Here is a 14,456-nt window from a genome sequence, read left to right as displayed (position 1 = left end):
TAATCGTGTTGTCATGTTCAATCTAGTCCATCAAGTAAGAAAATGCAACAAAGGTTCTATTTGGGCGAAAGTGCAAGAAAAAAACTATGTGATCAAAAATTGAAAATTTAAATAAACTAGGAGGACTGTAAGTGCAATTTGGCCTTTCAAATAAGGTCCATGCTTCCGAGGATACAGAGTTTTAGGTGAGATTCCACAAAAAAATGAAGGCTTCGGCTGTTGTTGGCCCTCCGACCACCATTTTCTCATGCTCATCTCCGCCACCACAGTTTCAATCCCAACCCAAATCTCAGCTGCTCCGAAACCAACGCTTTCGGGTCTCATCCTCTTTGGTAAGGAGATTTATCCATCAGCGCAATCCACTGCTCGCAGTTGTGGAAGTTAATATTAAAAGTAGCTGAATCCTAATCCACAATTTTTTTTTTTTTTTTTTTTTTTTTTTCAGATAAAAGAGCCACAATCCCAATTCCGGGAGAAGCAGCAGAAGCTTGGAGTGATGGACGAATTGTTCCTCAAGGTGTTTAGAAGCAAAATGGCTGCGGAAGTTGGATGGGATTCCGAAAAGCCCGGATACGACGGACTCATTGATGTGGCGAATCGGCTAATGCTCAAAAGTCCAACCAATTCTCACGCTAAAGAAGCTGCGGTACTCACTACTTTCTTTCTCTCATTCTCTATACTTGCGTAAGTGTTATCCCCAAATTAACGAAGAACGTTGCTCTATTCCTTACCTTACCTGCAAATCACAAACTGAAACATATAGTGACGGTACGTGAAGTAACTTGTTAAATGAGAAAAAGGAAAACTTATTAATGCGTGTCAAATAGTGACTTGTCTATTTTGAGGCAGGTAATATCAATACTTAGTATGGAGAAATTTTTGAGTTTGATGTTGCCACTGTCACATGTAGTTATTAATCCGTGTGCTATATTAGTCGACTAACTTAACTGAAACTTATAATAGAGGAATTATACACAAATGTCAAATTGTGACTTGTAATACCATATAAATAGAGGCATTTTTTATAATGATGCTGACACTGTTAGATTTAGCTATTAACCCACGTGTTATACTATGGGGGGCTGACATAGTTGATATGTTGCGAGGTGTGACCCTCACACCGACAAATTATTCGCTTAGATGTAAGGAGCCAAGTATTTTTGTCAAATGACTGGATGATTCCCATAAGCGAGTGTTATGCTGAAATGGCAGGTAAGAATATTGAGATCCTTGTTCCCGCCGTTACTGTTAGACCTTTATAAGTTGCTGGTAGCACCCTTACAAGGAGGAAAAGTAGCTGCCATCATGGTTGCAAGGGTGACTGCAATTACTTGTCAATGGCTTATGGGTCCTTGCACAGTAAACTCAGTCGACTTACCAGACGGGACTTCATGGAACAGTGGGGTGAGTGAGTTCGCTGTCTTATTCTTTCATTATTCCCTTCTGAGGTCGGATAATGGTTGTCGTAATGGATGGGAGGCTTCGCCGTTGATGCAGGTGTTTGTAGAGAAATGCAAGTACTTGGAAGAAAGCAAATGCGTCGGTATATGTCTGAATACTTGTAAGCTTCCAACTCAGGTCAGTAACTCTTTCGAATTAACTCGAGTGTCGAAGTAGATGTTAACAGCCTGTTCAGTACTGTTTCTACAAAACACGAAGTATTCTTTGTCGTAGAAACCGTTTAGTAGTAATTGATCGGTTAGAAATCCATAAAAACGGTCTACAGGCTTTCATCAAAGATTATATGGGCGTTCCGTTAGTGATGGAGCCGAACTTCGTCGATTACAGCTGCCAGGTAAAACCCCAAGAACTCTACAGCTCTACTCATTTCCACACATTGACTGTCCTACAATTGACCCAACTGAACTTGAATACGGCAGTTTAAATTCGGTGTCCTCCCCCCACTTCCTGAAGATGATGCCACTCTCAAAGAACCCTGCTTAGAAATCTGCCCTAACGCCACTCGACGGAGAGAAATCGCCAGAAATATTAACGTCGAGAAATGTCCCAAGGCATGAATGACTGCAGCATTCGCTTTGCTACCGGTGGCATCACAATACTAGATTCGAAAGGAACGGTCATCGTCATAACCAACTGTTTGTGCAGGTCTTTTTGTATGTTCAAAAGTCTGCTGTAAATAACAACGAGTCCAACACAACGATCGAAACAGGTACTGCAACTCCTGTATAACATCCAACAGGGACTACAAATTCTGTAAAGCCTTCAAATGAAGTCAGAGTTCAGCGCTCACTCTCAATGTAGTGGCAAGGAAACAACCAAAGAAATTGTCATAAGCGAGCGTTTACTGGGTAGAGAGAGGTGAATGAACGAGAATGCGTTTTTCTGTTCGCCCGACATAAATTTACAATGTTATCAGACCTAAATTGTGACATAAGGGTTGTACAGAGAAATGAACAATATGTATTCTGCATCCTCCTGTACTCAACAATCTTTTTTTGAAAAAAAAAAAAGGAACCTTGGGCACACATCGAATACCGTACGATCTGCAACAGCATGAAAACGAAGAGGAGGCTTGACTAATCTGACAGAGAGTTTAACTGAAGCCATTTAATTTGAAATCAAGATTTGGCAAGCAAAAGAAGCAGAGGTTTGCTGCATGGTATCATACAAAAAGTTTCACAAGCATAAAAGATCATCCACTTTCTGCAGCAAGTCAATCAGTTTCCTAAATTATCACCTTTTTCAACTTAAATACACAATGGAGAAAGAAATTAACCAAACTGATTCATCTTTCTAGCAGTAGGGGGAATATCAAGTACAAGCATACACAAATAGGAAGCCGAAAATAAAACTTAACTTACGAAGGTCAACATAATACAGGCATATCAATAACTGTAAATAAAAGGCACTCGATCTATGACAGAAACAGAAGATTACATTTACGTGAGAGTGGTGTTGTTCAATTGTATGATTAACAGCTATAACTGTTGGATTGATCACTTCAGTTGCGTATTTCTGTATAGCATGGGTTCGCACACGTTTTTGCCTATCATTTTAAAGCAGGAAACCCACGATGGCTGTTGAGCACCAGGCTGTTGTACCAGCTGAGAATATATGCTCATCAACCCTCTGCACTGCCAGTGCTACCTGGTACGCACCCAAAGATTCATGAAAATGAGAACTTCATACGTTGTAAAATGTAAAAGTTCGAGCATGCTTGTTTCTCGAACAAGCAACCAGATTGAAAAGATAGCATTACTATATCATACGTAGTTTACAAGTATTATAATTCTTATGCCAATTTCAGAAATAACTGTTTTTCCTAGTTAGATTGCATTTCAACAATTAATTAACTTATTCGTTTTCTTTTGAAATGTGTAAAATAATATTATCACAATATCATATACGCTTTACTTGTATATCGGCGAACCTAATACCACCAACTGCAATGCAAACACTCTTGCAGCAATGTATTAACTATTAAATAATTTAAAGTAAAACCATTTACATAAACGTCTGTATTTCTTTCTAGGCAGCATTTCATAGAATGTTTCTTCCAAAATTTCTGTTTTTCTAATCACAGCTTATCACATGATGGATAACTACAACAATCTATCACTTCATCTCGAATCCATGCTCAAGTAGCTATAACACAACATTTTCCTCCCTGACTCTTAGATTAATTTTAAAACGAACCGGCAAGAAAGTTAAAATAAAAAAGTAAAAGATGGATATATCTGTTGAGTACTACCACAAAACGGAATTTGTGTATGCTTTTCGCTCACCTTTCCCACCATAAACCTACAAAATACAAACCAATTGGGCACTAAATTTCTTTAAATTTACTTACAGAAACTGATTATCCAGGCACACAATTCACTATGTCTTGAAATAAGGCATACACTAGCCAAGAATAGGTAACTGAACGTACCTGACCAAAATCACAAACTCGGTAGAATACATGATAGTCGACCAGGTTTCACAAAGAGTCGTGTGTCATCGGGATGATTGTAATGAAATGGCCTCGGAATCAGAGTCAAGCTCCCACCAGTTGCAAGCATCGTCCTTCCCCAAATTGTGATTCGCCTCACCAACAAAACCTTCGATATCGTCATCCTCGCTTTCACCATAAACCTCATCATTCCATTTATGCAAACTTTGATCCCCATCTGGCTTGTACGTCCACTCCAATCTCTTCAACACATCACGGTCTTTCCATTTCCCCACAACTGACACTGCCTCCTTTTCAGCCTTCCCAATCAAAATTTCATTCCAAGAAAAACCAGAATCCGCAGCCCTCTTCAGAGCCCCATCGCCAAAATCCCCCACAACAACCGTCTTCAGACATCTCAACTTTGCCTCCATCACAACATCCACAAAATGCGAATCATCCGACACAAGCATCAAACAGTCAACTCTCCTGTGATCCATCATGTCCACAATGTGATTTCTCAATGCGACTTTCACCCCCTGTGGCTTATCCAACACACTCCGAATCCAAAACCCTGCCTGCTCCACCTCATCCGCTAAACCACGCCCCACCTTGGTTGTCAAAACATCCCTTGCAGCTTTCTTATACTTCTCCATCTTCATGGAATACTTACCCACCAACTTCACTCTCCTACTCCCTCTAGCAGACTCAATCTGATTCAACCTCTTCACATGTTCCGTCTCATGAATCTGCTTAAAATGATTCATAAGCTTCTCATTGGTATAATATCTTCTCCCACAAACCGGACATATATTCGACTCACCATCCCTAATCACAACCCTATTCCTCTCTTTCCTTTCCCAAATAACTTGTGGAACATAGTTCAACGCATTTCGATTCGCATACGCTATCATATGCCGGACAATCCCGAAAGATGAAGCCGCAGTCTTGAGCTTGACGGCGGCTTTGTACGGTGAGACTGATTTGGGTGGTCTGGTATCCAAATCCCAGAAAATCGCAACACTGTTTTCAGAAATTTTCTTTGGTGCCAAACACGAGGAAGGATTCGAAGAATTGAAACCCGTTCTAGATTGAAAATGACAATATCTAATGAAGTGGGTAAAAGGGGTTAGGGTTTCTGGCCTGCTGGATTGAACTGTACAGAGAATGTGGCGAAATTTAAGATGTGCAAGCATTGCAGAGTGTCAGAGGTATGATGGTCTGTTTGATTTTTCAATGAATTGCCAAATGAATCAGGAATTCAAAAAACAGTAATTAGGAAAATAGATGGAATAGAAAACCTTGTGACCTTGAGAAGGAAACGAACACCGCAGCAAACTCGTCGTCACGGCGGCGCTTCAGGGCCGCGATTGGGCGGACTCGGACCCGGGTATGGGTACTAGGGTGGCAGGAACTAGGAAAGTTGGCATTTGGAGTTGGGGGTGGCCTTAAGTAACGAAAGGGATGGGATGTAAAACCAAGCCGAATACGAAATTACATGTTTTGCCCTTTAGAAGGAGTGATAGCATGCCCCTGCCCAAATGCCTCTACACCCTCCTCCTTTCCCACCATTTCTCCGCTGCAACCGCCGCCGCCGCCTCCGCCGCCGCAAGGCTCCCGAAGCTCCCCAACGTCCCCCCAAGGTACAAGTCCGAAACCATCAGCCAAGCTCAGCAGGTCCTCACCGACTACCTCCACGCCACCCGCTGCTTGTCCTTCCCCTCCGCCGAGCACATCAGCAGAAACTCCCTCTTCTCCCTAGCCAATCTCATCAAGCAGATCAAATTTTCGGCCCCGAATTTCTCCAACCGCTTCGAGAGGTTCCTCAGGTACCACCCCATCAACGAATTTGAGTTTTTCTTTGAAAGCATTGGCATACATTACAGTCAAGTTTGTGACTTTTTGCCTCCCGACAAGTACTTTTTCTCTGAGGATCCGACCCTTTTGGATGTTGCTTCGCTACTTTCCGGGTTTGGGTTTCCTTGGAATATGTTAGGGAAGTTGTATGAGGAGGAGATTTCGATTTTTAGTGAGAGTTCAGAGGTGTTGAAAGCTAGGCTTACTAGGTTGAAGAAATGTGGGTTCAGCAACCATTCTGTTGTGGGTATGTGCTTGGCTTTCCCTCATTTGCTGCTGCTGGAGGGCGAGCCGGGCGGTGATACTGCGGATTTGCTCGTTGATTTGAAAAGGGTTCTTGTGGATTTTAATTTGGAAAATTGTGTTGAGGGAAATGTGGATGCTTGGTATGGTGTTTGTAAGAAAGTTAGTGTGTTTTACGATTTGGGTTGCAAGAAAGGGAAGGTAGGGGAATTGATGGGGAGGAAGAAAGACATTTTTCTTGAATGCCCGGAAGAGGTTTTGTTGCAGAAATCAAACTACTTTCATAAATTTGGTGTTAGGATGGAACATGTCGGGATGCTGCTTCTTCAAAGTCCGGAGGTTTTAAACCTTGACCTGGAAACGCCGGAGATATCAGCATTGGGGTTGCTGAAACATTTTGGATTGAACGCGAAAGAATTGGAGGCGGTGAGTGAAAAGTACCCTCATGTGATGGGAAAGAATAGAATGGCTAATTTACCACATTTGGTAAGGGCTCTGGATCTTCATCAATGGTTCTTCACTAAGATTAAGAATGAACATAACTTATTAGCTAATTACGTAATCAGTGACTTCGATGAAGGCATTGCGAAAGAATTTAGTGAAGGATTGGAGAGGATCCAATCTACGACGACTCCCATTCATACCATGGGAAAACTGGATTTCATGCATAGAATTGGATTTGGAGAGAACCCTTTGACGCTAATGTGCTTATCCCAGTTGCATGGCAGAAGCAGCGAGTTACAAAAGCGGTTTGATATCCTTCTTTCGACGGGCATTGAATTCTCACGGCTTTGTTTAATGATAAGAATGAAACCGAAGATCTTGAATCAGAGTCCAGAATTTCTAGAAGCGAAAGTAAGCTTTCTTAGTGAGGAAATGAAATCTTCTTTGGAGTACCTCAATATTTTTCCATCATTTCTTTGTTTCAACTTGGAGAACCGGATCATGCCCAGATATAGATTTTATGTGTGGCTCAAAGAGAAGAAGGGTTTGCATTTTGAAAGCTACTCTATTGCCACCATGATTGCTACCAGTGAGAAGACATTTGTAGCGCGGGTTTCTGGAATTCATCCAGCTGCTCCGAAACACTGGTTCGAGCGTTTCTCGTACAGAAAATATTTAGGTACTTGGAGACATCTGTGACATTGACTTGAGTTTGTGGTTAGAGAAAACCAGCAAGTTAATAGATGATTTTTAAAGGTAAAATGGTTCCACTTTAACCTCAATTTTCAATTTTCCCAGACTTCCTAGTTCAGTAGTTCCTATTCTATGCACTCGATGGTTGCCTCTTTTGTTTTATTTTTCTTTTTAATTTTGTATTTAATTAAGATTGTGAAACGCCAAGTGGTCGGTCTAGTGAGAAGCGAGTAAAGCTTTGAACCCCAACCCATGGAAAATGGTAACACAAATATGCTATTTCTGAATACACAGAAAACAGAACCACAAAACAAAAACTGCACTGCAGTTCTCGCATGAGGAAAAATACCACAAGGTCGTATTACTGAGTATCATTGGAGGGCTCATGACTGGGCCACGATTCTAGAGATTGTTATCCCATCAGTCATCACGCACGATCATTTCTTATCGAGCACTGATGGGCTTATTCCTTCATCAAGATTAGGCCTTGCTAGGTGCGAGGAAAGGATTTGAGCTTTGCTAAGCCATCGAGGCCAATAACTATACTGAGTTAAGTGGCCCATGGGTTGGATGAAGTGTACCAAAACTCGCAAGTCCAGCAAAAATGCCTCCTCTACCAAGCGCGAGAAATTTTCTGTTGTGTCTAGAATACGGTGGTATACCACATGTTATTATATAAATGAAGGGAAGTTTTATTTTTTAAGTTGTTAATATTTTGAGGGATGTGACCTATGTTAGGTCTATAAGAGAGACCACAACTTTTAGTGTTTTGTGATTCACCTTTGAATAATAAGTAGGTGTCTCAGTCCAAGTGTGGTTGATCATCCGAAAAGACGATGGAATGCAAATGGATGGATGGTAGAGGGCTGCCTATGCCCAAAAGCGATGATTCACTTGTCCCCTTGTCCATAGGGACCTCGTGGCATACAAACGAAACGACTCCTGCTAAATAACCTCCCATTTCTCTCTTTTTATAACCTTATTAAATGTGAAAAGTACACGCTAAAAATGATGAATTTTGTTAAATTAGATGTTGGATTAACCAACGACGGAGGTTGAATCCACACTTTCATGCAATGGCTCAACACTTTTCTACTAGTAAATGGCCACTTGCAGAAATTTGTTGTTAAATAAGTGTATTATCTGCGTATTATGAGCTAATTTACTAAAAAGGAAAAAGTCCAAGTCTAAGGGTTTTTCAAGAATAGTTGGCCCTTTTTGCAAATACTGCAAAGTTGGATGAAATAGCAAGAAGTAGAAACACAAAGAGAAAATTACACGACGAAAGGGTTTTTGGGGGTTCAGTCCTTCCCTCTCTCTCCGTCTCCAATCTCCGCAGACACCACAAGTGCGCAACCTCCTTCTCCCTGTTGCCCTTCTCGTACCAGGTAACCCTAACCCTAACTTCTACCCCTTAATATATAAATATACATACATATATACATATACATACATACTTGTGTCCGTAAATCGATATAGCTCAACTAAATACATATCAGAAAACTCAAATAATTCTCTTTTTTTTTTGCCTTTAATTTTGTGTTTTCGACTGTGTAATCTCTGATAAGTTATGAAAACAGAAGAAATAAATTAAGTTGTTTGCTAAAGTTTTGAACTTCTTGTTGGGAAGGAAATGTATTGCATGAATTAAATTGTTTCTTCTTTTTTGTTTGTTTGTTTGTTTTCTTGTTATCAGATTTGAAGTTTTTGACATTGTTTGGTCCTCCTTAGGGCAAAAAGGACCTATGTTACTGTTATTGTGTGACTGTATGAAGCCAGCTGCAAAATCCGCCATTTTTGTTCAGTTTTTCGATTTGAAAAACCTTTTATTCAACTAATAGATAAGGGTTTGGTGTGATTATTAGGAATTTGTTTAAAATTCAAACTACGACAGTGATTTTGTTGAATTTAGAGTTGTTATGTTCGGGATTTCGTTGCAATTTGATATGGAGGCTGTAATTATCGTGAATATGTATATGCAATTTTTTTTTTATATTTTGGTTTAGCGCATTATATATTTTATCTTTAAGTGGCTGCTTCAAATTTTCGATTTTAATTTGAAAATTTTCAAAGAAATACAAGGATTGTTGCCAAAATTTGACAAACTTTTTTGCTTGGGAAGCACCAAAGTTTAGTCTAAGTTTCACTGCAGCCAAAATTGAAATCCCGGTTTTGCCAGTGCACATGGATTATTTGTTATTTACCTCAGTGTGAAGTATTTATGTAACTTGGATGTGTAGTTACAAGGAGAAACAGATAATAGGGGTTAAATGTAGTATTTGGGAAATTAGAGATGAGTTTAACTGAGGATAGCTTGAAGGAATTGGATAGTGATACTAGAATGAAAACTACGGCAATAAGCAGTTAAGCACGTGTTCAAGTTGGGAAGGCCTGGTGTTAAACTATATTGACATGAGTTTTGCATAGGATTTGAACAGCCAATTCGTATAAGTTTGACCATGTCGTTTTACTTCAGTTGAGCTGAATTCATAATACAAGGCCTAAGTAGTAGTTTCTTATAGGGTAGGGCTATCAAGGTTAACTTCCGGATTTTGGTCTAGAGTGTTCTGCTAAAATGACCATTGCATTATTGTTTTTATTAAATTTTTCATTTCTGTTTATTCATTGTAGATGGCTAGATGGGATGAGATTCTGTCCCTTCCTGTACAGAGTCCACCTGCACTGGAGTTTTCTTCTTCGGATCTTGTGTGGTCAAAGGTGGAAGGTTGGCGGGACAAGAAAGATCGAGTTGCTCTAATTCCATTTCCTCGAGTTGACGATTTTCTGAGGGGTGAATCCTCTAGTAAAGAATGTCCAACAAAATTTCATGTTGAAGCGAGGCGGCGGCGGCAGCCAAAGACGCCTTACAAACCAAAGGTTGATGGTATTCTTGAATATATTCTGTAAGTTCCGATTTCTCCCCCCGTGTCCATTTTAGCCAGCATTCCTGTATTCTATCAGCCTAAACTATCTTTTTTCAAATGTGTAGATATTGGTGTTCCTTTGGTCCTGATGACCATAGGAAGGGTGGGCTTGTACGACCCAGCAGGGTTAATATCCCAAAGAAGAAAAATGCTGGTCGACCGAACACCAAGAGAGGTTGTACCTGTCACTTTATTGTGAAACGATTAATTGCTGAACCCTCAGTGGCGCTTATTATATATAATCAGGATAAGCATGTAGATAGGAAAGGAGAGCCCTGCCATGGCCCCCAAGATAAGATGGCTGCTGGAACACGTGCTATGTTTGCCCCTTATATCTCTGAGGATCTACGTCTTCGTGTGCAATCTTTGTTATACGTGGGGGTCTCTGTGGAGACTATAATGCAGAGACACAATGAATCAGTAGAGAAACAGGGTGGTCCATCTAATCGTGATGACCTTTTAACCCATAGGTATGTTCGGAGGCAGGAGAGGGTCATTCGACGTTCTGTATATGAATTGGATGCCTATGATGTGGTTAGCATTAGCTTGTGGGTAGAAAACCATCAGAGTCATGTTTTCTTCTATGAGGATTTCTCTGATGTGGACCCTTTCACTTTGGGCATTCAAACAGAGTGGCAGTTGCAACAGATGATTCGCTTCGGCAATCGCAGCCTTATAGCTTCTGATTCAAGGTTCGGAACAACCAAATTGAAGGTCTGTTTAGTATGTTTAACCTTTTATTATTAACTACAATTGTTAATAATAATGAGAAACTGAATGTGTTCACGTTGCAACGTTATTTAGTATCCCGTGCATAGTCTCCTTGTATTTAATGAAGACAACAAGGCCATTCCGGTAGCGTGGATAGTGGCTCCAAAGTTTGAAAGTTCCAATGCCCATAAATGGATGAGAGCTCTTTACAATAGAGTTCAAACGAAAGATCCTGCATGGAAGTTAGCTGGTTTCATAGTGGATGATCCTCTAGCTGATGTGCTCACCATCAGGTTGGTTGCTCAGTTCTCGTCCAAACTTCATACTGACAATTTTAGTCACTAATGTTTTGTTTGGTAGCAAACAGTCCGTAGGTTATTTCCTACAGAAGTGGCAATGTGAAATAACTACATGATTACTGATTAACCTATTGCAATATATTCAATTTCAGTTGTTTACTTATAAATAAAATATCCAATTGTATTTTTATTATGCTAAGCGGGTGGGTTGCTCTCCTTCAAATTAATGATTCCTCTTGATCGGGCCAGACTATCTAGTTTATGCATCAGTATTGAGTGATTTGTTGTGCATGGTTTTTACAACTTGTAATTTAATTCAACTGAGTCTTGTGAATGCCAACAAATGTTTAAAATCAAAGCTGAAGGCCGGAAAATAAATCATTCTTTTTCTTTGTTTTGATATCCAATTTTATGCTATGCCTTTTTGGGGTTTGGGCCAGTGACATTACAGTCAACTATCTGACATGGAGCAAGGCAGTCTGACATGATTCATAATAGTATTTCTTCTTCATGTTATTAATGGATTAATACATGCATGAATTGATAAGTAAATATTGTTTTTTCATTATACTCAGGGATGTATTCCAGTGTTCAGTGTTGATAAGCTTTTGGCGGGTCCGTCATGCATGGCATAAAAACTTAGTAAAGAAATGTGTGGACAATGAGATGCGAGCTACAATATCAAGAAGGCTTCATCAGGCAATGGATAACATCTGTGAACAACGAGGAACTGAGCGTTTGTTTGAGGACTTAATAGAAGATTTTCTTGATGAATCAGATTTTATGGATTACTTTAAGGCAACCTGGTATCCTAGAACTGGTAAGTCACTATCATATTTAGTACAGGTATATTTTGCCTTATGATACGAAGTAACAAGTGTCCTTTAATTGGTTCTTATCATTACTAATCTACATCTATGCCTATGTATGTATCTCTTAAGACCTAACCTGCCAATTGTTATGCATAAGATTGATTTGATTGTGTGTTGCATACATACAGGTCAACATATGCACGCATACAATATGCTCATAAATTCTACAATATAAGTGGATAAATTTGTGGATGTTCACGTATATGTGTTTGTGTAATGGTATCTTCATATGCTGATACGTGAATGCTTGGCATGCGATATATTTCTCTGCGTAGATGGGAATAGGTTATGTTAACAATTGGGCTGCCGAATTTAAGGCAACCTTTATGTGGCAGAAGATCAATGTATTGTGTGGGATCAAGATAAAACTTGGTCTTGGAGATAGTGGCGTTTTTCATTTTCATTCTCCCCCTTCTCTTTAAATAGGAACCATTTCTCTTTTGCTTTATCTTGAAGAACTCATACAAGAAAAATGTCTTTTGACTTAGGGATGTGGATCTCTGCGCTACAAAATCTTCCTCTTGCTAGCCAGGAAACCTCTGCGGCAATGGAGTTCTACCACAACCAACTAAAGCTTCGGTTATTGAACGAGAAGAAACCTAGCGTGTACAAACGAGTTGATTGGTTGGTTGATAAGCTCGGTACAAAAGTGCATTCCAACTTCTGGCTTGATGAATATTCTGAGAAGGATGATTTTGCACGATATTGGAAAGATGAGTGGGCGAGTGGTTTAACATCTTGGCGTAAAGCTTTGAAGATTCCTGACCGCAATATTGTCATAGAGGGTACACGTGCAAAAGTTATTGACGAGCTCGACCAAGACAGGGTTTATGTTGTTTGGAACCCTGGTTCTCAGTTCAGTATTTGCAACTGTCGTTGGGCAGAAATGGGCAACCTGTGTGAACATATACTCAAAGTTATTAACGTTTGCCGGAAAAGGTCGTCTACACCATCTATCAGCCTTTTGCAGTACCACAAGGCCTTGATTGATATGCTGCACTGCCCACCTCATGATTCTTTGATTCGTGATCATGCTGTTTCTTTAGCAGTATTTGTACAGAAGCAATTAAGTGGACTAAATAATTTGGAAAGCAACAATACCGCAATGGATGTGGCATTTTTTGCCAATCGAGATCAAGAATTAGTAAATGAGGATCCAATAAATGAGGAAGTATTATCTCTAAATGAGAATAACTGTGGGGATGGAGATGGAGATGTAGCTGCTGAGAGAACCAAGGGTAAAGTGGCTACTGAATCGAGTAGTTTGGTAGCATGTGGAGATGACATATGTAATGAGAGTTATGGAGAAGAAATTACTTGCGATGAGATGGATGTCGACCCGTCATCCATCTGCATTTCCCCACCCGGGTTGCATTCTGTTGACGAGGTTGTGTCTAGCAGTGTCTTCCCTGAAAGCAGACAGAGGTCATTGTTTAACAGAGAGCTTGAAGACCTGCCTCCTGCTGATGATGCCCGCACAACTGGATTTGAGGATGACATCTTAAATAGAAATAGCCAAGAAAATACGATGGATGAGGACATGAATATCCCTTCCTCAACAATGGAGTTTGTGGAGCAATGCACAGTAACTCATCCTGATGATCACCACAGCCACGATATTGAACCCGCTGTTATTTGCAAGACATCTGAGGACAATACTGTGTATAAAAAGACTCCCCCATCTGCATCTATGCCTGTTGAATCACAAGTGGTCGAAGATGCTGAAGTTCCAGGTGTCATTTCAGAAAGTGATAGAATGGAAACTGAAAACAAGAATGGAAGCACGAGTAATCAGCCATCCTCCGCTGATGATGCTGCCAGTATTGACGGGCCTTGTGAGAACTTGGTAAATGATTCTGATTGTAGTCAGGACTCAAAAGCAGTTGGCAATATGATGGTTGTACAACCAGAAGCACTGAGTAAATGCTCGTCAAGATCGAGGTACAACGAGGAACAACTGCCCATTGAGAATGGAGATACCGGAACTGGACCTTCTGAGAACCCATCTTCATTTGCTGAACCTCATCTTACTAAGAGTGAAGTGTAAGAAGGGCTCTGAAAGCATTAACAGCAGCGATGAGGTGATGAAGCAGCTAGTCGTCAATGGCATCAATATATACTTGTGCTTAGGGAAACGTTTCAATGGAGACTTCTGAGGCCTTTTGACAAGTATGGCGTCCAACAAGGGAGCTAAAATATCGGCGATTCAAATAACTGTAAGGTTTTTCTTTGTGTACGTATGGATCCATTGTAGAAATTTTGTTCACTGATCTGATTTCGTGCCAATGCAAGCATTAAGCTCTCTCTCTCTCTCGAAATTTTGTTCACTCACTTGATTTATTGTGCTTGGGAGCAGCTTCTCCATAAATGGGGGTAAGGCTAGCCGACATTCACCTCTCCCAGACCCTGCGTAAAGCGGGAGCCTTGTGCACTGGGTATGACTTGATTTATGTGCCAATGCAATAGACAGAGGTAAGGAAATGGGAGAGGAAAAAAGAGGACATTTTGATTGGGCAATACG

General features: G+C 40.3%; 4 protein-coding genes across 6 annotated transcripts; 3 read left to right on the top strand and 1 right to left on the bottom strand.

The window, feature by feature from the left end:
• Window positions 1–179: 179 nt before the first annotated feature.
• Window positions 180–2,438, top strand: LOC126634570 (beta-carotene isomerase D27, chloroplastic). Its single transcript, XM_050305092.1, has 6 exons — window positions 180–332; window positions 446–646; window positions 1,213–1,404; window positions 1,498–1,578; window positions 1,727–1,795; window positions 1,881–2,438. Exons 1-6 carry the CDS (start codon window positions 204–206, stop codon window positions 2,016–2,018), a joined length of 810 nt encoding a protein of 269 aa, XP_050161049.1. The 5' UTR covers window positions 180–203; the 3' UTR covers window positions 2,019–2,438.
• Window positions 2,439–2,732: 294 nt separating this feature from the next.
• LOC126634569 (uncharacterized) lies at window positions 2,733–5,307 on the bottom strand. Of its 3 annotated transcripts, none has more exons than XM_050305091.1 (3): window positions 3,893–5,307; window positions 3,747–3,762; window positions 2,733–3,108 (listed from the first exon to the last, which is right to left on the bottom strand). In XM_050305091.1, exon 1 carries the CDS (start codon window positions 5,086–5,088, stop codon window positions 3,958–3,960), a length of 1,131 nt encoding a protein of 376 aa, XP_050161048.1. In that variant the 5' UTR covers window positions 5,089–5,307; the 3' UTR covers window positions 2,733–3,108; window positions 3,747–3,762; window positions 3,893–3,957. The 3 variants fall into 3 exon arrangements, with proteins under 3 accessions (XP_050161048.1, XP_050161045.1, XP_050161047.1); XM_050305088.1 differs by having other exon boundaries at window positions 3,713–3,762; window positions 3,893–5,306; XM_050305090.1 differs by lacking the exon at window positions 3,747–3,762 and having other exon boundaries at window positions 3,893–5,306.
• Window positions 5,308–5,339: 32 nt separating this feature from the next.
• LOC126634567 (transcription termination factor MTEF18, mitochondrial-like) lies at window positions 5,340–7,198 on the top strand. Its single transcript, XM_050305086.1, has one exon. The coding sequence runs from the start codon at window positions 5,357–5,359 to the stop codon at window positions 7,133–7,135; it is 1,779 nt and encodes a 592-aa protein (XP_050161043.1). The 5' UTR covers window positions 5,340–5,356; the 3' UTR covers window positions 7,136–7,198.
• Window positions 7,199–8,351: 1,153 nt separating this feature from the next.
• Window positions 8,352–14,253, top strand: LOC126634565 (uncharacterized). The gene is made up of 6 exons (XM_050305085.1): window positions 8,352–8,517; window positions 9,761–10,032; window positions 10,119–10,767; window positions 10,858–11,057; window positions 11,639–11,883; window positions 12,424–14,253. Exons 2-6 carry the CDS (start codon window positions 9,761–9,763, stop codon window positions 13,980–13,982), a joined length of 2,925 nt encoding a protein of 974 aa, XP_050161042.1. The 5' UTR covers window positions 8,352–8,517; the 3' UTR covers window positions 13,983–14,253.
• Window positions 14,254–14,456: the final 203 nt, after the last annotated feature.

This window comes from Malus sylvestris, chromosome 9, assembly GCF_916048215.2.
Source record: "Malus sylvestris chromosome 9, drMalSylv7.2, whole genome shotgun sequence".
In the NCBI taxonomy this organism is placed as follows: domain Eukaryota; kingdom Viridiplantae; phylum Streptophyta; class Magnoliopsida; order Rosales; family Rosaceae; genus Malus; species Malus sylvestris.
This window is presented reverse-complemented; position numbering and strand designations above follow the sequence as displayed.

Excerpts from the sequence above, each read along its gene's own strand:
- LOC126634567 (XM_050305086.1), top strand. The coding sequence starts at position 5,357 with ATGGGATGTAAAACCAAGCCGAATACGAAATTACATGTTTTGCCCTTT.
- LOC126634570 (XM_050305092.1), top strand. The coding sequence starts at position 204 with ATGAAGGCTTCGGCTGTTGTTGGCCCTCCGACCACCATTTTCTCATGC. Across the intron at positions 647-1,212 it reads CTCACGCTAAAGAAGCTGCG|GTAAGAATATTGAGATCCTT; the intron begins GTACTCACTACT and ends CTGAAATGGCAG. Across the intron at positions 1,796-1,880 it reads TCGTCGATTACAGCTGCCAG|TTTAAATTCGGTGTCCTCCC; the intron begins GTAAAACCCCAA and ends TGAATACGGCAG.
- LOC126634569 (XM_050305091.1), bottom strand. The coding sequence starts at position 5,088 with ATGCTTGCACATCTTAAATTTCGCCACATTCTCTGTACAGTTCAATCC.
- LOC126634565 (XM_050305085.1), top strand. The coding sequence starts at position 9,761 with ATGGCTAGATGGGATGAGATTCTGTCCCTTCCTGTACAGAGTCCACCT. Across the intron at positions 10,768-10,857 it reads TCGGAACAACCAAATTGAAG|TATCCCGTGCATAGTCTCCT; the intron begins GTCTGTTTAGTA and ends AACGTTATTTAG. Across the intron at positions 11,884-12,423 it reads AACCTGGTATCCTAGAACTG|GGATGTGGATCTCTGCGCTA; the intron begins GTAAGTCACTAT and ends CTTTTGACTTAG.